Here is a 27786-nt window from a genome sequence, read left to right on the forward strand (position 1 = left end):
CGTACACCACTTGTTTTCCATGCACGAAAATTGCAAGCTTAGCTATGCAAAGTTGGTTCCCACACAATAACCATCATGAGCTGCCATCCGAAATCATAGAGTTGAAGGTTTCAAACAGTGTATGCCTGCTCTCTACATGAGGATGGAGTGTGGAAATAAACCAAGCTCTGAATGGATCATACAAAAGGGTTTACTCGTAGTTGTAACCATCGGGAATCAAAGTACTGGCTACTCTTGGGTGTACTACACCCAAGTTTGCCCAAAAAAATGATGTCAAACAAAGTCCAAAATCTGAAATTTTGCGACATTAAACAATATCGAATGTTTGAGGTTCAGGAAAAATTCGTTCAAAAATAACATCCAAGGAGCTCTAACAATATATATATATATATATATATATATATATATCGCTGCTGAAAGTTTTGTGCACCAACAAATAAAAAAAACCTTTACCGCGGGTACATTGATGTCCAGTGACTAGAGCAAAAACAAGTTATTTAAATAGAGTAACCTCTCTAATGGATTTTACTCTTGTGAATTAATCACACAACTTGACGTTAACAGCGTACATCCGCTGTAACTTTGCAAAAACCTGGTTCGGGTCAGAGAGAGACTGAATACTGTTCAGTTAGTACAATTCATGCCAGTTTCCGTGTTCTCAGAAAAATAAACCATCATACGAACTCAACAGATTATCGTGAGAAGATAAAAGAATTTTTTTTCTAAATTACACGATCATCAACAACACATATGTTACTGAAGGCGCCGTGCTTGGGTGAATCACATCTGCATCCTTAGCCTGATATTCCTGTTTTCGTCTTGTTCCACCTGTGGCGGAAAAGGCGAGAAATAAATTATACTCCAGCAGGAATTGTGCTGCTCATTCAGAGTTAACCCACGGAAAAATGAATTGTTTTTGAAAAAAAAAAGCTAATATGATGCCCCGGATGCAGATATTAGCTTACAACAATGTAAATAAAGAGAAAAGCACAATACTGATTACACACTTTTACTTGTTGGATACCAGATATGTGACAAAACAATTGGATGTGTTTGATTTTATATATGATTTTCGGCAACACAGTGTATCCTGACATCAAGAATATTAATGCTGAAACAAGTGATTTACCTCGGTGATTACTTTCGTAGACTTGCGACCAATCTTTGACCTTATATCGAAGCCCGATCTCTTGGGCATCTTTGTTAATGGCTCATCCAGGCCATCATCTTCATCTGCAATCATTTTTTTTGGAGATTAGATTTGTAGTTGGCACTACTATGCCGAATAACCATTTTTTCCAAGTCAGAACATTATCTAGTGAACAGAGAACAACAAGAAGTATCTTCGGCTCCTCACAAGTCAGAGCATTCTACAACATGCCCAGTAGAAACAAGGGAAGTATTTACCATCTTCTCCACCGAAGCCTTCAAAGTCTTCCATGTCTTCCATTTCATCCATCTCGATATCAGCACCTTCAACATACTCTATCTCACCTTCCTGTTTATATGGGAAAGCTTGTGAGCAGTGACAACATAACAAAGTTAGCTTAACTATCATAATCGGTCTGCGCTTACTTCTTCCTCTTCTATCTCAGGAGCCAGTTCATCCTTTTCCATGTCAAGGATAGTATCAAACTGCTTGAGGGGGACATTATGAATTTCACCACCATAAACACCTTTCCTCAGACGCTCTATTAGTTCTCTTTCAATACTCTGACCGATAGCAGGAAGATGTTAGAACATTGCAATGTATAACACATAAGTGATGGTGATTATCCGAAAAAATAACCTTCTCTAGTTGAGCAGCCTTTTCAGCTTTCTCTAATCTTTGGAGATCGCGCTGAGTCTTCCTCCTGGGGACGGTCATTATCTTCTCTCTAGCAGAGCAGGAAAGTATGTTTAGCAACTTTTTTATGTGTCAGAAGTTAACAGTATAAGTATGTACTACCTCTGTAAACTAATAGAAGACCTTTTAGATCACTACTTACTGATCTAAAAGGTTTTCTATTAGTGTACAGAGGGAGTACATCAACGATATGAATCAGCATGTAACTTAACCCGGTTACAAGTTAATTGCACGAATGTCATATCATAAGTCTCAAGTCATCACTAGTCGTTTTGAATATAGGTTTTTTTTTCGTACTGTCAAAAAAGGGTTTGCAGTCGCCATAATACCATTAGTAATTTGAATATGGAAAACATATGATTTGAAGACGTTTTGGCTTTAGTATTCCTGAGCTATGCAGCCCAAAGCATGGACTGGAGGTGCTGTGCGGCACTCATCACCAAATATGACTTCTAGACCTAAGAAATTGGAACAGCAGAACAAATAAGCTGCAAGGCAAACAGTGTTGTGGTCCCATTCGCTACCCAGACCATATGGGCATTTCTCTTTCTTTTCGGTCCTCTTAGTGCATGTTCTGACTTTAGTAGGACACTATTCTTCACATGGGCAACCCCTAAGCTAACGAATAAAATAGTCGCCAGGCAAAAACACTGGACAGTTAAGAGACTTAGAGCATTTGCACGAAACTACGGATAAATGGAACCTGGACGACTCTTCTGCTTCTGGTCGGTGCTCATGGCCAATGCAGTCCAGCTGAGCCACCCAACAGCACGTACCATCCCGCACGTCTACAGCCTAGATTTGGTCCAGCTAGGTTCTAGGCCAAAGGATTTGACAAGATAACGTTGGATTAGGCCAGATCCACATGATGAAGCACTAAAGTGATGCACGGGCGCAGGCTAGTTGCAGAGCTGGAAAGGTGTCCTCTAACTGAGGTTAAACCAACATCTGCTCGCAACTGACGCTTGCCAAAGTGGGTGCACTCATGCGCACAATAGCAATTCCAATAATAGCGATACCCACAGCACTAATGAATCAACAAGCTACAGCTTGGTCAGCAAGAGGTCACCTGTTCAGTGTCTTGTACGTTACAAAGAATGGAGAGGAAAGCAGTAAAAAAGGCCGGTCAATCCACAAAAACCTACTCCCTCCGATTCAAATTAACTGACGCTGATTTAGTACAAAGTTAGTACAACTTTGTACTAGACCACAGCATCAATTATCATTGATTGGAGGGAGTACTATTTTATAGGCTGTTGACAGAATAAACCATTGGAAATAATACAAGGGTAAACCTTAACAAAGAGGATCGACTGGTAAGTTTGTGGCCTGAACTTGTTACCATGGTTTTCACTTTCAGTGAGACTTCGATGAAATTCACTGAATTTCAGTAGACACTGAAATATTTAGCTTTTGGCCAAAATATTTCAGCCATTTTAGTGGTACACAGGAATTCAAATATTTTACTTTTTTTCAATCAAATATTTAATTTAATTCAAGTGAATATTCCGGCCCTTTGGCCGAAATGCAAACTGAAATTCACTGAATTTCGGTACTTTCGGTTCGTGCTGATTCTTTTCTGAAACTGAAATGAAAAACCATGCTTGTAACAACTTTAGCATAACCAATCAGCCTTGCCATACGATCATTGCTGGTGATCCTAATTTATTTCCTCTATTATGATCTCAAATGTATTTTCGTTTTTACATTCTACCATATAAGAAAAACAAATGGAACAGTACCATCAACTTATACAATCAGATTACACCCAGAATTCAGGAGCAGATAACTGTCAAGAAACAATATGTTGTGCCTACTAAAACCAGTAGTGCTTACCTCACTTTAAGTTGAAGTCTCCTCATCCTTATGCGATACTGAGTCATTTTTGTCAGGCGTTGTTTGATCTTGTGCACAAGTAGCTCCGGCCAATGTTCCTACATAATGATAAAAAGGGATGGCATAAGGCTAACTAGACTCACGTTGAGATGAAGTGACAAAGCACAGCAGCTAGCTAGATATGCATACGAGATGTTTTTTGATGACTTCCATTCCTGGGTAGTTTGACTCCCATAATTTGTTTGGCAGATGGGCTCTTTCCGCAGTTTTCATGTATAAGTAGAAAATACCTGCATGACTCAAGATGGCAATGGGGCCCTGAAACCCGCGTCCCCGTGGGTTTCTACCCTATTATGGGACGGGGATGGGAGAGTTTCTATCCCCGTGGGGCTACTCGTGGGTACATTATAAAACCCGGCATGTTTCGCGGGTTTAAACCCGTTTAAGTACTACCTGAACCCGAAACCCGACAAAACCCGTCAAAATACGTTTTTTTAGCTTGCACCGATCCATCTTGACAGCGTCGAGGCCCTGGAGTACAAACCAACCCCTCGCTCAGTTGCTGCACTGTCGCTCGCTCTTCAGGCCTCTCTCTCCCGCACAACACAACACCTAAACCTATACATAAGTCCCTAGTCGTCGTCTGTTGCTGTAATATGCTCATGCTTTTCTTTCAAATGTTATTGTTTTCATTGACTGCTCGTGGGGGCGGGTTCCCCGTGGGTTTAGAAAAACCAACGGGTTTAGGGGACGGGCAAAAATTTAACCCCGCGCACGTTGATGGGGACGGGGACGGGTTTGCGATTTTCTCGTGGGGATGTGTTTGGGCAAGCAAAACCCGGTGGGTTTCATCCCCGTTGCCATCTTGATGCATGACTGGTCAAAGTAGAAAGAAGGACAGCATCAACAAAAGTTTACGATGATAAGCATAGTTCGGGATGAAAAAGAACAAAGAGCACAATGAGTAAAGCACGCGGACCACGATATTATAATCAGTGGCAAGCTGAAGCATCCAATATTAAAGTCACTCATTCTAGCCTCTGCGGATCACAACGACTACTGCTCGCAAAACAGCACTGCTTTGACATCACACAGCCAGCTGATCATGCATGGATCAAGATGGCAACGGGCCCCGAAACCCGCGTCCCCATGGGTTTTTACCCTATTAGGGGACGGGGATGGGCATCTTTTCATCCCCGCGGAGCTGTTGTTGGGCACATTATACAATCCGACACGTTTCATGAGTTTGCACCCGTTTTGGTAGTCCCCGAACCCGAAACCGGGCAAACCCGGCAAAATACATTTTTTTTGCTGATATATGCTCCAGTTTGTTGCTGAAATATGCTTATGTTCGTTGTTGAAATGGGCTATAGTTGTGCTGAAATAGGCTTCTTTTAGCTGATGTTATTCCTGAGTATTGTGCTGAAATATACTATGTTGCTGCTGAAATGATATCATTTTTGCTACTAATTATCTTATGTTTGCTGCCTCCGAAATATACTATGTATGTTGTTTAAATCTGCTAAAATACACTCTATATAGCTGTTGAACCATCTACTATTTTTTTTGTTGAAATTTGCTCTAGTTATGCTGCTAAAATGTGCTTGTTTTGCTATTCAAATGTTATTCTTTGTCGCCATTATGTTTGTTTAAATATTTTTATTTTCTCGTGGGTTCCCCGTGGGTTCCCCGAAACCCGATGGGTTTAGGGGACGGGCGGAAAACTAACCCCGCACACGGTGATGGGGACGGGGACGGGTTTGCGATTTTCTCGTGGGGATGGGTTTAGGAAGGCAAAACCCGATGGGTTTCGTCCCCGTTGCCATCTGGATGCATGGAAGAGATAACTGCTTCAATCGAGTTTGTAACGTCCAAGGCACAAAATTATTATTTCAAAACTTGTTTTCTGAATCATGTAATGATGATGACTCTTTAATGGCCCATAGAACTCAAGCTTTGCTGAATTCTAGTTCTACTGTTGTACAGCATTTTTTGGTATTCATATAGCACATGCTTCAATCTTACACCTTACTTATTCCATCAATTTATGTGACTCGGAGAACACTTACTTACTTGTTCTCCTATAACAGAATTTACCATGTCACTGTGCAAAGCAAAGGCAGTGGAGAGAGCTTACTGGAAATTTGTGGTGGAAGGGGAAAACAGAAATATCACCGGGCTGTCCTTTTTTTTAAGGGGAAACAGAAATATATCAACTACACAAGTATCTATTGTGATACGGGGCCACCTAACGAGCACATTCATTTTTCATCTGGTGGTGCTCAAAGATGCATGTTTCTTAACACTATTTGTTATAAAAAAATATCGCTTGCTGGGGGAGCAGCTTTTTAATTCCAAGTGTTCTGTAAATTGTTCTTAGACACTACAGATTGTACTGCTTCTGTCTGCCTGAGGTTTGCAGACCGAGACAAAAATATAATACTCCCACCGATACATATTAATCATAGTTTTAAATAGCCGGCTATAGTTCCGCTATAGCCCGCTATAGCCTTTTCAGCAAGGTGCCGCTAAATTGTCGCCTTCACAAATAGCCCGTTATAGCCCGCTTTAGCCCGCTATAGCTGATTTGGAGGCTGGCCGCTATTTTCCATAGCCTGTTATTTAAAACATTGATATTAATTGACGCTGACACGTACAAATTGCAATTGGCTGCCATATGGAAGAGTGTGATGCTTGGTTGTACGGCCGTTCAATTGGATCAAAATCGGTGGTTAAAAGGAGAGGAGGGTGCTGTGTAGTGTAGTAAGCAATCACCGTCGTGGTCCCGGATGGTGGCGTAGCGGCTGTTGGCGAACGGGCAGGAGCTCCGGTTGCATATGCCCGTGGCGTTGTAGGGGTTCCTGCAGAATAGCCCCGTCTCGATCCTGCGGAAACCAGCCAGGTTTTCATCATCACAGAGAAGGCCGAAGATGACGGGGAGGAACGAAGTGCCAGAGGAGGGTGTCGCTGACGTACTTGGCCATGAAGCTGCAGTGGTTGTGGCGGAGGCAGTGCCATATCACCTCGTCGCTCATCTTGACAGCGATGTTTCAGCAAGACACAAAGACGGCAGAGGGGAGTCAGGGGCGCGGAGGCCGGTGGAGAGGTGGGAGCGGCGCGGCGGCGGTCTGGTGGAGGGTATAGCGAGCGTGGCAGGGAGAGGGGGGCGGCGGTCGTGGCCTGGTGGCGGTGGCGCAGTCAGGGACGGGAGGAGAGGGGAAATTTTAGATGGGGTTTAGGGCTTTCTTAAGTTTTTTTTTCCGAGCCACAGCTGAGACGAGATAGCCGTAATAGAGCCCAAGAAGACTCTGAGGCTTGACGAGGAGAGTCCACGCAGGCCCAGTCTATATTTATTTTGTTTTTACTAGCAAAAGAGCATTTACTCAACAACAACAACAACAACAACAAAAACTAGCAAAAGAGAGCCTGTGCGTTGCAACAACAAAAAAAGCACACGGCCCAACCCAAGAACCATGACTCAAGACCTTGATAGGTTCACGTTCTTTATTTCAACACATGACATCCCATCTGTGTTCCCACTTATCCTTCTTTCCACACTCGCCGATGGTGGTCTCGGTGCTCGCACAATCACAATGCAGCACACGGATCCAACCTTGTAGTCACAATTATAGCCTTGCGGCAGCGATGTCCTCGCCTTGCAACATCACACGTTTCGGTTTGCAGCGTCACAAGTGTGGCTTTGCGGCAGTGACGTCCGCGCCCGGCCTCACTAGTACATAATAGTGCATTGAAGACTGTTTTGGTACATGCACTAAAGCGGTTCCCCCGCCTCAAAACCTTTATCGCTAATGATCATAGCATTTGGAGACTGTTTCAGAACCACCTCGATTACTCTAAGCACGGCATGAGGTTTCCGATGTATACCCGCTTCGAATTCTTTACATCCCACAATTGTTAGAACCTAAATATGTAGATAGATGCATGGATATCGCAATCATCCAACTGAATGGTAGTGACTGGAAGAGACGGTCAATTGATATCTGGAGTGTGCAACCTAATTCATTTGATTGTAATTGTGATGAATAGTTATTAGCACAAACGTTGCCAGTTGATGTGCAAAGGCTATTGGTTATTCCGTTTACGATGCATGAATAAATGGAAAATATTATTGCCTAGAGTTTTACCATTATGGATTCCTTCTTAGTCCGTTCGGCTTATCATGCAGACTGGAATCACCAAGCCATAAGGCGACGAGGGAGAACGGAGTTGGGATGGCTGCAGTTAACTATTCTTGGAAATATGTTTGAAACTTGTAATGTCCAGCAAAACTCAAAATTTCCATTTGAAGAACTTTACAGTGAACAATGCCTTGCCAGGCTACACTTGCGGACAGACACATCAAAGTCTGCAATGCCCTGACTCTAGCCTTGATGCAGAAAATGTAAAACGCCTATTTCTTGAATGTGCAAAGACGGGAGAAGTTTGGCCATTGATGGGAATGGATGGCATCATCAGATGGTCCTATTTGATTGATCTTCTAGCACATCTTCTGAACATGCCAATGATGAAGTAATTGTGATGGGCCATGGTAAATTCCGAGAGTCTGTTGCAATCACTACTAGGTACATGTGGTGGAAGACATAAGTTAACACATGAGGAGCCTTTTCAGTCTGTTGTTCAAGTGTCCTCGTATGATATAGCTTTAACAACTAACTGTTTGATTGCTAGCTCCCCTGAAGCTATGTTAGCATAGTGGATGAAGGTTGCCACCTCAACATTATGTCGAGCCAAATATATGTTGCTTTTGACCCTGTATCCCCACATGGAGACTTGGGAGGGTGGGGTTGAGGGACTGCAATGGAAAGTTCATAGCAGTTGAGAATAAAACTGAGGTTTTCGTCTATCTTTTACTGCGAAGGCCATGTAAATGAGATACATCATGAACCTAGCAAGAACTATGGGATGCAACAAACTTGTGATTAACTCAGACAACCATGATGTGATCAATACTATACAAGAGGGAGGATCTTTTTTGGTAATTGCGGCATCTCTCTTCGATGATTGTTACTCCCTCGGATCCAAAGTAAGTGTCGTAGCTAGTCTTGAACTAAAGTTGAACTAACCTTAGTTCAAAACTGCGACACTTATTTTGTATCGGAGGAAGTATCATTTATCGACTTCCTCTCATGTTATATATGAGCTTTGCCGGGGGGGGGGGGGGGGGGGGGGGGGGGGGGGACTTTGTAGCACAAAAGTTAGGTAAACATGTTAGGTTCTCTACACCTAGTACCTAGATGGATGATGTCCATGCTCTTCATTTCTACTTTGATTGTGAATGATATAACATTGTAAATGAATGAATAAAAGGGGGTTAATTGTCCAAAAAATATACTTGTTGTCATTGTTGTTGAGACATACGCAGCAAGGTTGATCAACCGGCTGCACCTCTATCAGGGGATGATCTAGGGGAGGGTGTCTGCCGTGTTGGAATGTGTTGGTGGATGTCGTGTTGGCTTTGTTCTTCAGTGTTGACAATTTGGTGGCGTCGACCATTCTCACTGTGTTGATTTGGTTTGTTTTCCTTTCCTGGAGTGTGCTTCTCCTTCCTGGTCATGCCATGGAGATAGCAGGTCTCTTGTGGAGCTAATGTGGTCTACTCGTTGTGTCCCTCCCCTAGTACTCCTCGCTGCCATGCGTGCATTTGGGTTCTTTGGTAAACCACTTTGCCTGCCGATGGTGCGGCGTACTTTTTATCTAGGACGAGAAGGTTGTGGCCTTCTATTGTTGTGTCAATTGCCTAGTAGTGATGGCTGCTTTGGTGGACGAAGACCATGATAGATCAAGCTCATTTCTTCGGTCTGTCTTGTCAGTTGCTTCTATTGTCTTTGGCATGTGCATTGTCTTGTTTGCACTATGTATCTGCCACCCGAGGTTGTTTCACCTCATTTTCTGTTGCATTTAAGTGTTTGATTATTGTAATCCTAATGGTTCACTAATCACTATGGTGGGTTGGTGGGTTAATTGGTAGTTGAGTTTGCTGATGCATGAACTATCACTAGTAGAAAAGGGGGCAAAGTTTCAGGCCGGGTTAGCCCATTAGTCCCGGTTCAGTCTAGAACCGGGACCCATGGGGGCATTGGACCCGATTCGTGAGCCCAGGAGGATGGCCGGGCCACGTGGGTCGTTGGTCCCGGTTCGTCTGGACCTTTTGGTCCCGGTTGGTGGGACGAACCGGGACCAATGGGCCTGGCTCCTGGCCCGCCACCATTGGTCCCGGTTGGTGGCTTGAACCGGGACCACAGGCTCCCCTTTAGTCCTGGTTCATGCCACGAACCGGGACCAATGAGGTGCCTATATATATCCCTCGCCCGTGAGCAGAGCACTCCAGTGCTCTGTTTTTCTCTAGCCGGCGAGGGAGGGGGGGCTTTGTGGTGCTCTAGCTCACCTCCTATGCACATGAGGTGTTCGATGAAATGCCCGAGCCACACTAGTTAAGCTTTCTCCTCTCGAAGCTCGACCTCAAAGCTCCATTTTCCTCTAGATTTTCTAGGTTTAGCGACCCGTCACGTCCCATTCCTGTCTTCACCGGCGTTGATCGCCCGCGCCGATCTCGTCGCCGGCACCACCATGGGGAGCCTCTTGTTCTCATCTTCTTTCTGAAAGAAAAAAATCTTTCTTTAGATAGATACTTGTCTAATTTTCTTACTATTTTATTTCTTGTTATTATATAGTGCGATGGTTTTGGTATCCAGCCCCGTCGGCCCTCGTCCTGTCTATGTTTCGGATGTGGTATATATTATCTTTATAACTATTGGTTCATTTATTGTTTATGAAAATTATGCCGACCGTGACATAGATTTTATTAATCTAGGAGGTATGTGAACCGGAAATTCCAACGGACCCTATTGTCGAGAGGTTAAATTTAGTTGAAGAAGAAAACAATTTCTTGAAGGAAAAAATAAAAAAATTGAGGAGGAGAAGATGATATTGGAGTTGCATGTTGCGGATGTCGTCGATGATCACAAGATCAAGATGGATGCAATGCGCTTGAAGATTAGAAAGATTAGAAAATATGCCATTCATACCGAGGCTTGGTATCATTATGCCATTGGATCAATCGTTACCTTGGTTGCGATTATGATCGCATTTGTTTTCGCATTGAAATGTTTTACATAGTTTTAATGTATGGTTTAATTAATTAGATGCTCTGAAGAGCTATATGTTGTTAGATGAGAACTATGTATGTACTTTGGTTTTAATGTGATGATGAACTTCTATTAATTTGGTCACTTAATTATCTATTCATGATGTTCTGTAATGGTTTTTGACACACTTAATTATATATAATGCACGCAGATGAACCGGCAATGGATGTACGGTGACAGACACACCTCCGGGTACATTAAGGGCGTGCATGAGTTTCTCGAAGCAGCTGAGGCAAACAAGCAGAATGGTTTTATGTGTTGTCCATGCACTAAATGTGGGAATACGATATCTTACTCTAACCGGAAAATCCTTCACACCCACATGCTTTACAAGGGTTTCATGCCACACTATAATGTTTGGACGAGGCATGGAGAAATAGGTATTATGATGGAAGACGGCGAAGAAGAATAGTACGATGACAACTATGCGCCCCCTGAATACGGTGATGCTACAACGGGGGGAGCTAGTGAAGATCAAGAGGAACCAGACGATGTGCCCAATGATGCTGCAACGGGTGAAGCTGCTGAAGATCAAGAGGAACCAGACGATGTTCCCGATGATGATGATCTCCGCCGGGTCATTGTCGATGCAAGGACGCAATGCGAAAGTCAAAAGGAGAAGCTGAAGTTCGATCGCATGTTAGAGGATCACAAAAAAGGGTTGTACCCCAATTGCGAAGATGGCAACACAAAGCTCGATACCGTACTGGAATTGCTGCAGTGGAAGGCAGAGAATGATGTTCCTGACCAAGGATTTGAGAAGCTACTGAAAATATTGAAGAAAAAGCTTCCAAAGGATAACGAATTGCCCGACAGTACATACGCAGCAAAGAAGGTCGTATGCCCTCCATGATTGGAGGTGCAGAAGATACATGCATGCCCTAATGACTGCATCCTCTACCGCGGTGCGTACAAGGATCTGAACGCATGCCCGGTATGCGGTGCATTGCGGTATAAGATCAGACGAGATGACCCTGGTGATGTTGACGGCGAGCCCCCCAGGAAGAGGGTTCCTGCGAAGGTGACGTGGTATGCTCCTATAATACCACGGTTGAAACGTCTGTTCAGAAACGGAGAGCATGCCAACTTGATGCGATGGCACAGTGAGGACCGTAAGAAAGACGGGAAGTTGAGAGCACCCGCTGACGGGTCGCAGTGGAGAAAAATCGAGAGAAAGTACTGGGTTGAGTTTGCAAGTGACCCAAGGAACGTATGGTTTGCTTTAAGCACGGATGTCATTAATCCTTTCGGGGAGCAGAGCAGCAATCACAACACCTGGCCCGTGACTCTATGTATGTATAACCTTCCTCCTTGGATGTGCATGAAGCAGAAGTTCATTATGATGCCAGTTCTCATCCAAGGCCCTAAGCAACCCGGCAACGACATTGATGTGTACCTAAGGCCATTAGTTTAAGAACTTTTACAGCTGTGGAATGGAAACGGTGTACGTACGTGGGATGAGCACAAACAGGAGGAATTTAACCTAAAGGCGTTGCTATTCGTGACCATCAACGATTGGCCCGCTCTCAGTAACGTTTCAGGACAGACAAATAAGGGATAACACGCATGCACGCACTATTTAGATGACACTGAAAGTATATACATGGACAAATGCAGGAAGAATGTGTACCTGGGCCATCGTTGATTTCTTCTGGCCAACCATCAATGTCGAAAGAAAGGCAAGCATTTCAAAGGCGAGGCAGATCACCGGAAGAAGTCCGCCATGCGTACCGGTGATCACGTACTTGCTATGGTCAATGATTTACACGTAATCTTTGGAAAGGGTCCCGACGGACTAGCTGTTCCGAATGACGCTGAGGGACACGCACCCATGTGGAAGAAGAAATCTATATTTTGGGACCTACCCTACTAGAAAGACTTAGAGGTCCGCTCTTCAATCGACATGATGCACGTGACGAAGAACCTTTGCGTGAACCTGCTAGGCTTCTTGGGCATGTATGAAAAGACAAAAGATACACCTGAGGCACGGGAGGACCTGCAACGTTTGCACGAAAAAGACGGCATGTCTCCGAAGCATTATGAAGGTCCTGCCAGCTACGCTCTTACGAAAGAAGAGAAAGAAATCTTCTTTGAATGCCTTCTCAGTATGAAGGTCCCGACTGGCTTCTCGTCGAATATAAAGGGAATAATAAATATGCCAGAGAAAAAGTTCCAGAACCTAAAGTCTCATGACTGCCGCGTGATTATGACGCAACTGCTTCCGGTTGCATTGAGGGGGCTTCTACCAGAAAACGTCCGATTAGCCATTGTGAAGCTATGTGCATTTCTCAATGCAATCTCTCAGAAGGTGATCGATCCAGAAATCGTACCAAGGCTAAGGGGTGATGTGGCGCAATGTCTTGTCAGTTTCGAGCTGGTGTTCCCACCATCCTTCTTCAATATCATGATGCATGTCCTAGTTCATCTAGTCGACGAGATTGTCATTCTGGTGCCCGTATTTCTACACAATATGTTCCCCTTTAAGAGGTTCATGGAGTCCTAAAGAAATATGTCCGTAACCGCGCTAGGCCAGAAGGAAGCATCTCCATGGGCCATCAAACAGAGGATGTTATCGGGTTTTGTGTTGACTTCATTCCTGGCCTTAACAAGATAGGTCTCCCTAAATCGCGCTATGAGGGGACACTGACTGGAAAAGGCACTCTTGGAAGAGACTCAATAATATGCAGGGACGGATATTCTTGGTCTCAAGCACACTACACAGTTCTACAGAACTCTACCTTGGTGACCCCATATGTCGATGAACACAAGAACAATCTGCGCTCCAAACACCCGGAGCAGTGCGATGACTGGATTACATGTGAACACATCACGACCTTCAGCAGTTGGTTGGAAACACGTCTCAGAGGTGACAACACTGTTTGTGATGAGCTGTACTTGTTGTCTAGGGGACCATCTTTGACTGTATTGATTTACAAAGGATACGAGATAAATGGGAATATATTTTACACGATTGACCAAGATCAAAAGAGCACCAACCAAAACAGTGGTGTCCACTTTGATGCAACAACTGAGAGGGGAAAGGTCGACACATATTATGGTTACATAGTGGACATATGGGAACTTGACTACGGACATGATTTTAGGGTCCCTTTGTTTAAGTGCAAATGGGTCAATCTGTCAGGAGGCGGGGTACATGTAGACCCACAGTACGGAATGACAATAGTGGATCTGAAAAATCTTGGCTACATTGACGAACCGTTCGTCCTAGCCAATGATGTGGCACAGGTTATCTATGTGAAGGAAATGTCTACCAGACCGAGAAAAAGAAAAGATAAGGAAGCGAATACATCATACGATGAGCCAAAGCGCCACATAGTTCTTTCAGAAAAAAGGGACATCGTGGGAGTGGAGGGCAAGACAGATATGTCTGAAGATTATGAAAAGTTTCATGAAATTCCTCCCTTCAAAGTCACGGCTGACCCAATCATCCTGATAAACGATGAAGATTATCCATGGTTACGGCGCAATAAGCAAATGACACAAGCGAAGAAAAAGTGAAGACTTTCTCCCGCAACTATTATGATGATACCAAGCTAACTTTGTAACAGACGAGTATGATACTATTGTCCGTTTTGTACATGCACATGCTATGTGGGTGAAATTATGATACCATGCCAACTTTCAACTTTTTCAAAGTTCATTTGAAATGCTTTAATGTCTTATGGTTCGGCCCTCGTAATACCATCTATGTTCATTTTTTAGTAAAGTTAATCACAAACTTGTGATTCACACAAATTTCAAAGAATTCAAATTTTAAGTATTCTAATTTGAAAACTAATGGCACTAACAGAAAGTTTATAATTTTTATAAAACTAATGGCACTAACAGAAAGTTTATAATTTTGCTGACCTAAAAGCAAAAAGAATTAAAAAATAAAGCAAAAAACAAAAGAAAATAAATAATGCAAAAAACAAAACAAAAAAATGAAAAAAAACTATTTTTATAGTAAAGTTAATCACAAACTTGTGATTCACACAAATTTCAAAGAATTCAAATTTTAACTATTCAAATTTGAAAACTAATGGCACTAACAAAAAGTTTATAATTTTTCTAAAACTAAAAGCAAAAAGAATTAAAAATAAAGAAAAAAACAAAAGAAAATAAATAATGCAGAAAAGAAAACAAAGAAACTGGAAAAAATATAAAAATAGCAACAATAAGTATTTTGTTGTAAGTAGAAACAAAATAAAAGAAATAAAGCAACAAAGCAAACAAAAAAGTGCCACCTACTGGGCCCCCACGGCCTGAATACGACTAGAAACCCTCCCATGGGCCAGGATTCAGGCCCGCAGGAGGCCCAGTAGGCCCACAGGCAGATAAAGTCACTTTAGGCCCGTAAGCCTGCATTTGAGAGGAGCTCGAATTGGTCAGCGCAGCAGTGCTTATAAACCACGGTCGAAGCCTCTCGGCTAGCGAGGTGGGACTAAACATCCAACCGCACCGCACCAGTTCCAGCACAAGGCCTTTGGTCCCGGTTGGTGCCACCAACCGGGACTAAAGGGGTGCATTGGTACCGGTTCGTGGCATCAACCGGGACTAAAGGGGTGCATTGGTACCGGTTCGTGGCATCAACCGGGACCAATGCCTCCCTTTAGTCCCGGTTGGTGCTACCAACCGGGACCAAAGGCCGCCGCTTCCCGCCCTTTGGGCTGCTGAAAAGAGGCCTTTGTCCCAGTTGGTGGCACCAACCGGGACTAAAGGGAGGCATTGGTCCCAGTTGATGCCACGAACCGGGACCAAAGCCTTTTCTATATAACCAAACACTTAGGAAATTTCCCCCCACCAGCCATTCTTCTCTCGAACGCCGCCAGGCTACTGCGCTGCTCCTCGACGCCGGCCCCTGCCCCGCCATCACCGTCGCCTCCCCGAGCCGCCCGAGGTCGCCGTCGCCGCCCGCTCGCCATCGCCCGTGCCCTCGCCCGACGCCGTCGCCGCTCGCCGCCCTGCCCCGACGCGCCCCGGCCCGCCCCCGTCGTCGCCGTTGCCCTGCCCCGCCCCCTTCCTCGTCGGCCGTTGCCCCTGCCCCGTCGCTGTCCTCGCCGCCGAACGCGTGCCCCCTTCCCTGTCGCCGTCCTCGCCGCCGAACCCGCGCCCCTCCTCACCTTGGTCCGGCCGGCACCCCTCCCATGTCCTTTTTTTCATATATTATATACTTTTTTTCAGATTATATATATGTGTGTGTGTGTGTGAGTATATGTATTGTGTATATATGATTTGTATTTTGCTTTTTATAAAAATGTATATATGTTTGTATGTTCTCTGTGTATATATGTTCATATATGCAAAAGTTAGATTTATATATTTAGAAAAGGATTATCTATATATGTTCTCTGATTTAGTGCATTTTAGGTTAGTTTCATTTTTAGAAAAGTTTTATATATTTAGGAGAGGAAAAAGGAAAATAAGAAGAGGAAAATGGAGAAGAAGAGGAGAGGAAGAAAAGGAAGAGGAGAAGAAGAGGATCGGAGAGGAAGAAAAGGAAGAGGAGAAGAAGAAAGGAATAGAGGAGAAGAGGAAAAAATAGAAAAATTTCTATTTTTTCTTCTTCTCCTCTATTCCTTTCTTCTTCTCCTCTTTTTTTTCTTCGATCTTCTCCTCTATTCCTTTCTTATTCTCCTCTTTTTTTTCTTCGATCTTCTCCTCTATTCCTTTCTTCTTCTCCTCTTTTTATTTCTTCTTCGTTTTCTTATGTTTTATCGGGTCTGTCGTCGTCAATATACCCCTCCCGATAACTTCAACACGAGGGGGGGTCGATATACCCCCTCCCCGATAATATTATTTTCCCATGTATGTACGTCGTGTCGATATAAACTGCCGATAACTTCAACACGTGGGGGGGGGGGGTCGATATACCCCCTCCCGATAACTTCAACACGAGGGGGTCGATATACCTTCTCCCGATAACTTCAACACGAGGGGGGTCGATATAGCCCCTCCGGATAACTTCAACACGTGGGGGGGGGGTCGATATACCCCCTCCCCGATAATATTATTTTCACATGTACGTATGTCATTGTTGTCGATATAAACCCCTCCCGATAACTTCAACACGTGGGGGGGGGGGTCGATATACCCTCTACCGATAACTTCAACACGTGGGGGGGTCGATATACCCCCTCCCCGATAATATTATTTTCCCATGTACGTATGTCGTCGTTGTCGATATAAACCCCTCCCGATAACTTCAACACGTGGGGGGGGGGGGTCGATATACCCCCTCCCCGATAACATTATTTTCCCGTGTATGTATCTCGTCGTTGTCGATATTACCCCCTCCTTGAAGCATTCTCGAGGCCACCCCAAACCCTTGAAGCGTTGTCGAGGCCACCCCAAACCCTAGAGAAGCAGCGTCGAGGCCACTAATATGATTCCTTATTGTGATTAGCCAGCTAGTTCTACGTTTGCCACTAATATATCCATCTGTCATGTTTGAATAATAATTGCCATGTTGTAAATATTTGTAGAAAGTATGGACACCCCCCGAGACGAAGCACAAGAAGCGATGTTGGGGGACATAATCGCACAAGGAAGTAATGTCGTCTGCTCGTTGTTTCTCAACGACACCGATGGTCTGGAAGGACATGGTGAAGAAGCAGGCTATGATTATGATGGCTCCTTTGACCCAATGCTGGTGCAAGAAGGAGACCGTGATGACGGCTCCGGTGACACAATGACGGTGAAAGAAGGAGACCGTGATGACGGCTCCGGTGACCGAACCGAGTCCGACCAGGTATATATGCTAGTTAAGCCTTTGCTGACTAGCTAATTGATGCATTCATTGTTTTGATATGTACACATATTAATTAACTCTCGTCTTTCTTCTTTTTTCTAGCCCTCCGGATCGAGCACAACTTTGGTAAAGAGACGATGCCCGAAGAAAAAGTTGAGCTTGGATGAAAGGTTTGAGATCACAGCAATAGCGCACGAAGACCAACCGATTGAACCCATCCGGACAAAAGATGCATTTTCTGCTCAGTGCGGGGTTCTTGTTAGGGACAAGATCCCGATCAGCATCCACCAATGGTATAAGCCTAAGAACGAAGACCCTCAGGTGTCTTATGTCAATGATATGCAGAAAAATGATCTTTGGACTGAGCTGAAGTCAAATTTCACCCTACCACCAGAGGAGGATCCGGAGAATCCAGTTTAAGAGAAATTAATCAAGTCTTTTGCTCTTAAGAAGATGGCAGACCTATTCAGGAGGTGGAAGAATGAGCTGAAAAGGTTTGTCGACAAAGAAGAGACACCAGAATTCATCGGCAAATATGAGAAGATCAGAGATCACTGGCCCGTATTTGTGGCCCACAAGACATCAGAAAAGAGTAAGAAGATGTCGGCCACAAACAAGCAAAATGCTGCGAAGAAGAAGCTTCACCATCGCACGGGGTCAGGTGGCTACCTCAAACCCGGCCTAAGTGGGCCAAGGCTGAGAATGATCTGCTTGATAAAGGGATCGAACCAGAGACAATGAACTGGCCAGACCATTGCCGTACTTGGTTTTTCGGGGCTGGCGGAACCTTGGACCCTGTATCAGGGAAGTGCCTTTGGATGGACGAGCAAATGAAAATACCAGTCAAGAGGCTTCAGCACTATATCGATGCAGCGCAGCAAGGGACGTTCTTTCCAGACAGAGAGAACGACGAGCTCACAATGGCCCTCGCGAATCCTGAGCACCCTGGACGGACACGAGGCACGCCAGGCTCCGTTCCGTGGAAGGCTGGGTTTCCGGACGCAGGCGGTTACAAACGCCAGGAGAGGAGGAATAAAGTGCAGCTGACCCAACTGCAGGCGCTGCACGCAAGGGTACAAGCGATAGAGGAACGAGAAGCAAATCGCAGCAAACGAACTGCCGAAGCTTCCCCCGAAGCTACCCTGCCATCTCAGCGGAGAAGCAGCGTGGCTTCCACCGAGCTGCTTCAGCAGGAGCATGTCTTGACGGCTCCTGCCAGCTACCCCGTGGATGCTATCACGGAGTCTCAACATTGCCACCTTATGACGCAATGACAGAACTTCAAAGTCAAGGCGGCTGTCCGCTCTGTTCGACCTCCTGAACCCCGCGCAACTTTTCACTGTCGTCCGATTCCAGAAGGATATGCTAGGGTGACGGTGGACGAAATAACGGAGGGATTTGAGGACCTCCAGCTTGACCACCCTGCCGGTGAAGGGGAGACTAGGCTGGGTTCTGCTCTTAAGACTCCATGCATATGGCGGAAGGAGCTCATCAACCTTCCCAACTGGACGCCTCCGCCTCCTCCTCCTCCACCGACGAGTCAGGGCACTCCGCCTCCTCCACCGCCTCCTCCTTCGGCGAGTGACGATCAGGGCACTCGGCCTCCTTCTCCGGCGCGTGGCGGCACTCCGCCTCCTTCTCCGCCTGCGCCGGCGCGCCCGAGCAGCCACCAGCCTCCTCCTTCTTCGGCGTGTGGCGGCACTCCGCCGCCTGCGCCGGCGCGCCCGAGCAGCCACCAGCCTCCTCCTTCTCTGCCTCGCCAGCAAGGGAGGAAGAGACCCGCCGCCGCCCCGACTGCTCCAGTGCGTCGTAGTCCTTCTCCTCCGCCTCGTAAGCAAGCATGAAAGAAGACATCCGCAGCCGCTCCGTCTGCTCTGGCGTCTAGCAGTACAGCCAGAGGCGGGAGGAAATACAGATACGGTCCACCTCTCAAGCCTCTAGAGAAGTTACCGTACGAGATGACCGTGGAAGAAAACAAGAAGATCGTGCGGACCGAAGTGAAGGACTTCTTTGAAGGGTCAAAGAGACATCCACCTCCGGAGGAGAAGGTAGATGCGGTGAAAGCAAAGCGCACTCTGGCTGCCCTGACAAAACCACCAAAGTCTCCGCCGAAAGGCAACTATGAGCGCATTATTTGAAAGACATTTGTCGAAGCGGAGCGGTCGGGAACTACTGTCAGTGATCAAAGGTTAAAAGAACGACGAGCTGCGAAAAAAATTGCCCAGCTCGGCGAACAAGCGAACCAATCGTGCCCCCCGCTCAATGTCTCTAGCGACATCGTCGCTAATGATCCGAGGATGGTGCCCGGTTATAGCAATCTTGGAGATTACCTGCCCAACGATGTACATTATGATTTCTTGGAAGCGGAGCCGGTACACAGATATGAGTACGGGAAGCCTCTCGTCAAAGATGAAAGATCTCTAACAACGATGATGCGAAGATTGCATGATTGGTACATGAAAACCTGCAGAGAGTCTGGGGGGAAGGATACTTTGACGCTGATAGTTAGAGAGGAGCATGACCTCGTTGGAATTGAACTGTTGAATGTTCCATTTGAGGAGTTCTTCCCGTTTTTCAATCAAAGGGCCCTCGATAAAGCAACGGTCACTTGTTACTGTCTGTAAGTACTACTACTTCTGTCATTAAGTCTCTTTATATAGGTCAGCTCTTTCATTGCATGTATTTATAATTATCCTCACTATATTATGCAGATTGAAGATCGCTGAATTGAAGAAAAGACAAGTTGGTGATATTGGGTTCATTAACATAAATCTCATAGATGCAAATGAGGTTAAATTTCATGCCGAAGATACCGAGGCCAACTTGCTACGATCATTGGTAATAAATGAAAACAAAGATATAATACCCTTTCCTTACAACTTCAAGTGAGTGTTACTGTCTTGTGCTATTCAGTTTCCCTTATATATTAGTCCAGGTTATAGTAATGTAATTGATGAGTTATGCATGTGTGCGCAGGTTCCACTATATTCTCCTAGAGATTAAGCTTGAGGATGGATTAGTAACCGTCTTAGACTCAAAACGAAAAGATCCCCAGGACTATGCGGACATGATTCAAATCCTCGAGAAGTAAGTTAAATCAATCATTATCCACCATATCAGCAACTTTGTTCATTTCCTGATATCAAGTAATTGTTTTCTTTGCCTGGCAGGGTTTGGAGAAAATTCACCAAAAAAGCTCCGGGACTGCCGAAGAAGCTGCAATTTATACACCCAAAAGTAAGTACTATAGTAGCATGTTCGGCGCGTCTCCTAGTGATTCAAGCGCTAGTTTCATCAAGACCATTTGGCATGCTTGCTTATCAGTTTGATTGACCTCTATATCTTGTAAAGTGGTTGTGGCAGGATCAAGGGAATGATTTCTGTGGATACTACGTTTGCGAGTCCATCCGCCACACGACCTGTGAACGGGGTGGGTACTCTGACGAACAATATGATGTGCGTAAGCAATAATATTCACAATTTTAGTTTATTACCATCATTTGTGTTGAGTTTCATTTATTCATATATATATATATATGTATTGACCCATTTCTTCAAATTAGATCTTTCGGATGCGGGATGAACTCCTAGCACCAGATCGTATTCGAGCAATTCAACAGGAATTGGCGGCATTCTTCCTTGACCACGTGATCGCTGAAGACGGAGAATACCATGTGGAGCTTGACTTCGTATATAATTAGGAGATTATATTGTAAGAGATAATTAATGTATATATGTAGCCGATAGTGTCGGATAGATATACGAGAACTTGTTGTTCGACCAATCTCTAGGAGAAGGAGAGGTGGTCGATATCACTTCTCTCTGTATGCTTATATGTTCATGACGATCTTCTGTTTCCTTCGTTTGCTTACTAGCTAGCTAGCGTGTCTAGTCCTCTCTATACGTATATAGTACGTAGCGTCGACCAAGCACGGACAAAAGAGAGGACACTTCTCTCTATTAATTAGTTAGCTAACATAATATATGAAACACCTAAATTAACCCCTCCCAAAACCCCCACCCCCCCTTTCAAAAAAAAAAAACAAAAACTCCAGCCCCTGAAATGCTGACGCATGGATGCATATTGGTCCTGATTGGTGCCACCAACCGGGACCAAAGGCCCTCCTGCCTGGGCTCGGCGCACCTGCCACGTGGAGGCCCATCTATCCCGGTTCTGGACTGAACTGGGACTAAAGGGCTAGGGCATTAGTAACGACCCTTTAGTCCCAGTTCAGAAACCGGGACAAAAGCCCTCACCAACCGGGATGAATGAGGGTTTTTCTACTAGTGTATGTGTGTGGGATGCCCTTTTAAACTTCTGCGTAGTTAACAGGTAATTGCCCTGCAGTGTGCTTACCGATTGGGCACGTACGTAGGGGGTATCTAGACAATGCCCGCACTCGCTACTTCCCTTTCTTGTCTCCTGTATCTTCATCTTTTTGACTTGGTATATTTTTTTATGAAAATAATGGAAGGGACGAGCCCGAATCTAAAAAAGCAAAGTTGATCACGATTGACTAATTGCTCCAATGACATGGAATATTAAGCTTGTTTTTTTGTGAGACATGGAATATTAAGCTTGTTTTTTTTTGTGAGACATGGAATATTAAGCTATAATAAGAATACTAGAACATAAAGGCGTGCGTTGCTGCACTCGTCCATTTTAATATGAATGATAAAACTATTTTCATAATTTAGATGGTACCAATATATCTAATAAATATCAGTGTTTACAATTACAACGACCTGAATGTGAAGATGAATATTTGCTATACTACCTTGGGAGAACTTTACTGAATTAATGTGGAAAATATTCTGAAGACAGAAAAATAATTGAATGTAAAGCATCATAGCAAGACAAACACTTGCAGCGATTCTACTATAATTGTGTATAACTACATGCCTTGTCATGGATGTTATTCCGAGAGTTCTCTAACAATAACATCTTCCAAGATGATGCCAGCACCAATAAACCTCTCCAAAGCACAAATACAAAAATCCTGCAAAATGTAGCATCAAATTATAGGTGTGCCCAACATGAGATGAATATGTGGCCAGCAAGCGCTGATACAAATAAATGAAGATTGTCATTCAAAGTATATCATAACCTTCCTGTCAACAACAACCTTGTAAAATGGCTTGCAGAACCTAAATATTGGTCTTTAATTTGCTCTCCATGGGCTAGCTGTCAAACATATCAAGAATTTCAATGTAAACTAAAATGTGCAATGCAATGCAAGAGAACAAAAATGCACGTAAGGTAAATCTCCAAAGTACATGAGCATTTGATCAAACAGCCAACCAAAAGTAGCACCAAACTGAACTTATAAAACTGATCATATATAGCTTGCAGCAAGCTGCTTGCTGAAAGTTATTCAGGGAGCAAATTAACAAAGAAAATCACATAATCTGTTAGTAAATTCGTATATAACCAATAAAGCTAGTGCATACATGCAGCTATGCATAATATATGAATTTTCCAAGTTAAGCTTATCACTTGATCCTTAAAAGACAAATAACTGAAAGCTCACCCTCCAGGATTGAGGAACAAAGTCAAGGAATCAGCCATAAAAAAAGTCAGTAATTGGATTTCAATATAAGAACTTGAGGGGAAAGGAACAAGATCATCTATCTCTACAGCCATGCTGGGATGTGAGATAAAGGGCATTCAGGGGAGCACGGTGGGATTACGACTTTCAGAGGACACCTTAGTCCTTAGGACTCAGCAAGGTCTCTGAGGAACATGACCGAAGTGTCAGATGCATCCCGTCGCCTCACAGCGCGCTGGTGGTCAAAGGCTGAACATCGACAGTCCATAGTCCATGATTGTGCATCATACCTGTTGGGGATATTACTACTGGGCGTAAACCGGCCTATCTGGGCCGGGTTAACTTCATCAGTAGTTAAGTATGTTAAAGCCCATGAAGGTAGATGAGGGCTCAAGACCCATAATCGGTTGAGAGCCTGTAGCCGTAAACCGGCGTTAATATGTAACTTGTATTGTAAGTTAGGAATAAGTAGAGACCAAACCGGACACATCTATGAGCCGGTGTTGGGACTCTGTAAATCGATGGGCATCACCCATGTATATAAGGGGATGACCCGGCGGCAGTTCAAGGACAACAGACAACAACTCGAGATATATGCGAAGCTTGTTTGCTCCCTAGTCATCGAAACCCCATCAATTCCATCACAACTAGACGTAGGCTTTTACCTTCATCGAAGGGGCCGAACTAGTATAAACTCTCTTGCGTCCTTGTGTCCGCTTTAACCCCTTCAAGCTAACCCGTCGCGATGGCTCCACGACTAAGTCCTTTCTCTAGGACATCTGCCGTGACAAAACCACGACAGTTGGCGCCCACCGTGGGGCTATCGCACGATGGTTTCCGGTTCTTGGAGGGCCGCTTTGAAGGACTCGAGGGCTACGCTGTAGGCCGGATGACTAAGAGTCGTCGCGGCAAGCTCTACATCGACAACGCAGGCTGGGGCCCCGAGGCCGGCTCAATTGAGTACGGGTACCGGGTCCCCTTTGGTAGCATTCACGTTTTCATTGGCAAGATCGGTGAACCGGGCCCTGAGCCGGACATCTGCACCGACCTCGTCGAGACGGCTCAGCGTGCGCAATCCGCCCGGGTTAAACCGGCCACGAAGCGTGCCTTCGTGGGAGTCATCCATGGAGTAAGTTATGAGGACGGATCAGAGTTTCGCGGGGCCACTGTCGTTTGTTCTGGTGACGAATCTTCGACCGGAGAAACCGAATCTCTTTATCAGCTACAAGATGGCCGGATTGGCAGCTGTTCCGATGGCGACAGTATTCCGGACCCCTCTGATCTGCCCAACCGGGTTGGAATATTCATGACCGGAACACAAGCAGCGCTTCATTCTTCGACAGCCGCGGCAACGATCTCCGGTTCAGCAGCGGCGACGGCTGCTGGGGCAGGAGGCCCTGTGCGCCCGCCGGCTCAGGTTCTATCAGAACTATTTGATGCGTTGGCTGTGCTTATGAAAGAAGTTAATCCGCCAGATCAGGACGTTCACAACACGGAGATTGCAAAGGTAAAGGAACAGATCACCCAGGCCAAGGCGGATCTGGCGGCTGAGGACACCAAGATGGCCACAGAGCGGGCCGCTTTAGACGCACAGGCCTACAGGCTTATGTTGGACCAGAGCGCGTCGCATGAAGTCATGAGGAGCAAGCACCAATCCCGCTTACCTCCGGTTTTCGAGGCCAGAGACCTTTTCAACACTCCAGGACCAAGAGCCGGCAATCTGCTGGAGGGGAACCGGGCAGAAGCCCCTGGGAGCGGTGCACCTGTTCAGCCTCGTCAGATGGACCCGCCTCGTCAAAACACCGTTATACCTCAGGATGCTTTAACACCTCCGGGTCACTACTCCAACCCAATGGACAATCTTGTTGCCGCTGCTGCACGGCTGGAGACCATTCCAATTGAAGGTGACTCGCCGCAAGCAGTAGAGACGCGACGGGTCAAGGAACTTTTAAGGACAGCTTTGGCCCAACAGGAAGCGTACTCGTACAGCCGCGACCGGATCCACTCGACCCCCCGTCCAAGCCAGAGCTGTAGCAGACATATGGATGAACCAGCAGTGTCGAGCAATGAACAACGTGGAGCACCCCGTGGCAACAACCCGACGGGTGGTGCTGATGACGCTCAGGAAGTGGTGAACCGGGCCCGAGCGCGCAGGGAGGCCGAGTTAGCCGCACAGCATCAGGCTCGGCAGCTCACGCCGGTTCGTCCAACCATCTCGATCGAACCTAGTGTTACTTCTAGTTCTTTGGGGGTGACGTGCCTTATCCCCGCTTTACGCAACGTGTGCCTGCCCAAGGATTTCAAAGGCCCGCGCAAGGTACCAAATTACACGACGGATCAACCTCCAGAGACATGGGTGGAGAGCTATGAGATGGCCATGGAGATGCTTGATGTGGATGACACGGCGTGTGCGAAATACTTCACCATGATGCTTGAAGGAACGGCCCGTACTTGGTTAAAAAGCTTGCCAGCTAATTCTATCAGTTCATGGGCCCAATTACGAGCCCGGTTTATCAGCAATTTCAAGGATACCTGTAAACAGCCTATGTCGATAGTGGACTTAGCTGCATGCGTCCAGGAGGAAGGAGAATCAAGGACTCATTGGGTGCGCCGGGTTTCACAAGTGTTGCACTCCTCAGACCGCATCAACGCTGACACCGCAGTATTAACCCTAGAAGGCAACTGCCGATTTGGGCCCCTGAAGTTGAAATTGGGACGGATGAAGCGTCATTGCACCGACATGGGGACCCTCATGGCCGCTTTGGTGAAATATGCTGATTCTGATAGTACCAAGGATCCCGAATCTGATGATGACAAGACAGGGAAAGGGAAGAAGAACAGCAGCTCCAAAGGTCAGCAGCATCACTGGGTAGGCAATGGCGGAGGAGGCAAGCGTAAAGCGGATGATAACATGGACTTTGTGGCTAATACCAACGCACAGGACAATGGCCAGCGACGCAAGGGTAGGCCAAAAAATCATAATGGAGCACCCAAACCTAACCCAAACCTCCTAAACTATCTGCTAAGTCAGCCCTGTCCAAGACATGGGACGAAGGAGGAGCCAGCAAACCACCTTTGGAAGGATTGCTTTATTATGCAGGAGTTCAAGAATTCTAATAATTTCCGGTATGATCACGAATCTGGCGGTGGCTCAGGGTCCGGGCTGGATTACGGTGGAGGAAGTTCCGGTTCAGGATTTAATGGTAATCCGGGCGGGCATAATGGTCAAAATAGTCAGAACAACTAGGGTGGTTACAACCAACAGCAGCAACAGTCAGGTTACCAGAGCAACCCAAAGCAGTTGAGTAGTGGGCAGTAGCATGTCTTTACCACTAGCTTGGACAAGCGAGACCGGAAGGTTCAGAGGCGGGCAGTCAACTCTGTTGAACCAGCCATACCCCGTTATCTACGTTGGTCTGAACAGCCAATCATATGGAGCAGAGAGGATCACCCACCCCAGGTCGATAATCCGGGTCAGTTGGCTCTGGTGGTGGTGCCTCAGGTGGGAGGTTATAAGTTCACCAAGGTGCTCATGGATGGAGGGAGCAGCATTAACATCCTGTACTATGAGACCTTCCGTCGTATGGGATTAACAGATAAGAATCTCAAACCGTCTAATACAGTATTCCACGGTGTAGTGCCTGGCAGATCAGCATATCCCGTTGGTAAGATAGCTCTCGAAGTGGCCTTTGGGGATGATCATGATTCCAGGTCGGAGACATTGATGTTTGAAGTGGTGAAAATCCAAAGTCCATATCATGCCCTGTTTGGGCGACCGGCATACGCCAAGTTTATGGCTCGGCCCTATTATGTGTATTTGCAACTCAAGATGCCGGGTCACAAGGGGACAATAACCGTTCACGGAAGCCGCAAAATCGCTTTGGAATGCGAGGAAGGAGATGCGGCTTATGCAGAGTCGGTTTGTGCCACCGAGGAGTTGAAGTACTATAAAGACAATGTTGATCCGACGGACATGACTCCATTGAAGAAGCCAACTACGGAGCATGATCCGGCCCTGAAGTTCAAATCGGCAGCAGAAACTAAGCTTGTTGACTTCGTACCTGGCGATTCGTCCAAGCAGTTCAGCATCAGTGCCAACTTGGATCCGAAATAGGAAAGCGCGCTCATCGAGTTCATCCGTGAGAATCGGGACATTTTTGCATGGAAGCCCTCTGACATGCCAGGTGTACCGAGGCAACTCGCTGAGCACACACTTAATGTGGATCCTAAATATAAACCGGTGAAACAGTTCCTCCACCGGTTTAACGAAGAAAGACGCAAGGCGATTGGAGAAGAGGTAGCCAGGCTCTTAGCAGCTGGCTTTATTGTTGAAGTTTTTCACCCCGAGTGGCTTGCCAATCCGGTGCTGGTCCTCAAGAAAAACGGCACCTGACGCATGTGTGTGGATTACACAAATCTTAATAAAGCTTGTCCAGCAGATCCTTTTGCCCTCCCCCGTTTAAGTTTTTTGGATGCATATTCTGGCTATCATCAGATCAAAATGGCAGTTAAGGACCAGGAGAAGACAGCATTTATAACTCCCTTTGGAGCCTTCTGCTATGTGTCTATGCCCTTCGGGCTCAAGAGTGCCCAGGCAACTTACCAACGGTGTGTACAAAATTGTCTCCACAAGCAGAT

At 45.7% G+C, this 27786-nt stretch overlaps 1 protein-coding gene across 1 annotated transcript; it reads right to left on the minus strand.

The window, feature by feature from the left end:
• Positions 1-780: 780 nt before the first annotated feature.
• LOC125547810 (protein MAK16 homolog) lies at positions 781-6717 on the minus strand. The gene is made up of 9 exons (XM_048711575.1): positions 6659-6717; positions 6458-6567; positions 3872-3972; positions 3683-3780; positions 1790-1877; positions 1576-1713; positions 1408-1498; positions 1130-1233; positions 781-828 (listed from the first exon to the last, which is right to left on the minus strand). The coding sequence occupies exons 1-9, from the start codon at positions 6715-6717 to the stop codon at positions 781-783; spliced, it is 837 nt and encodes a 278-aa protein (XP_048567532.1).
• Between the last annotated feature and the right edge of the window lie 21069 nt (positions 6718-27786).

Source organism: Triticum urartu, chromosome 3 (genome assembly GCF_003073215.2).
Source record: "Triticum urartu cultivar G1812 chromosome 3, Tu2.1, whole genome shotgun sequence".
NCBI lineage: Eukaryota > Viridiplantae > Streptophyta > Magnoliopsida > Poales > Poaceae > Triticum > Triticum urartu.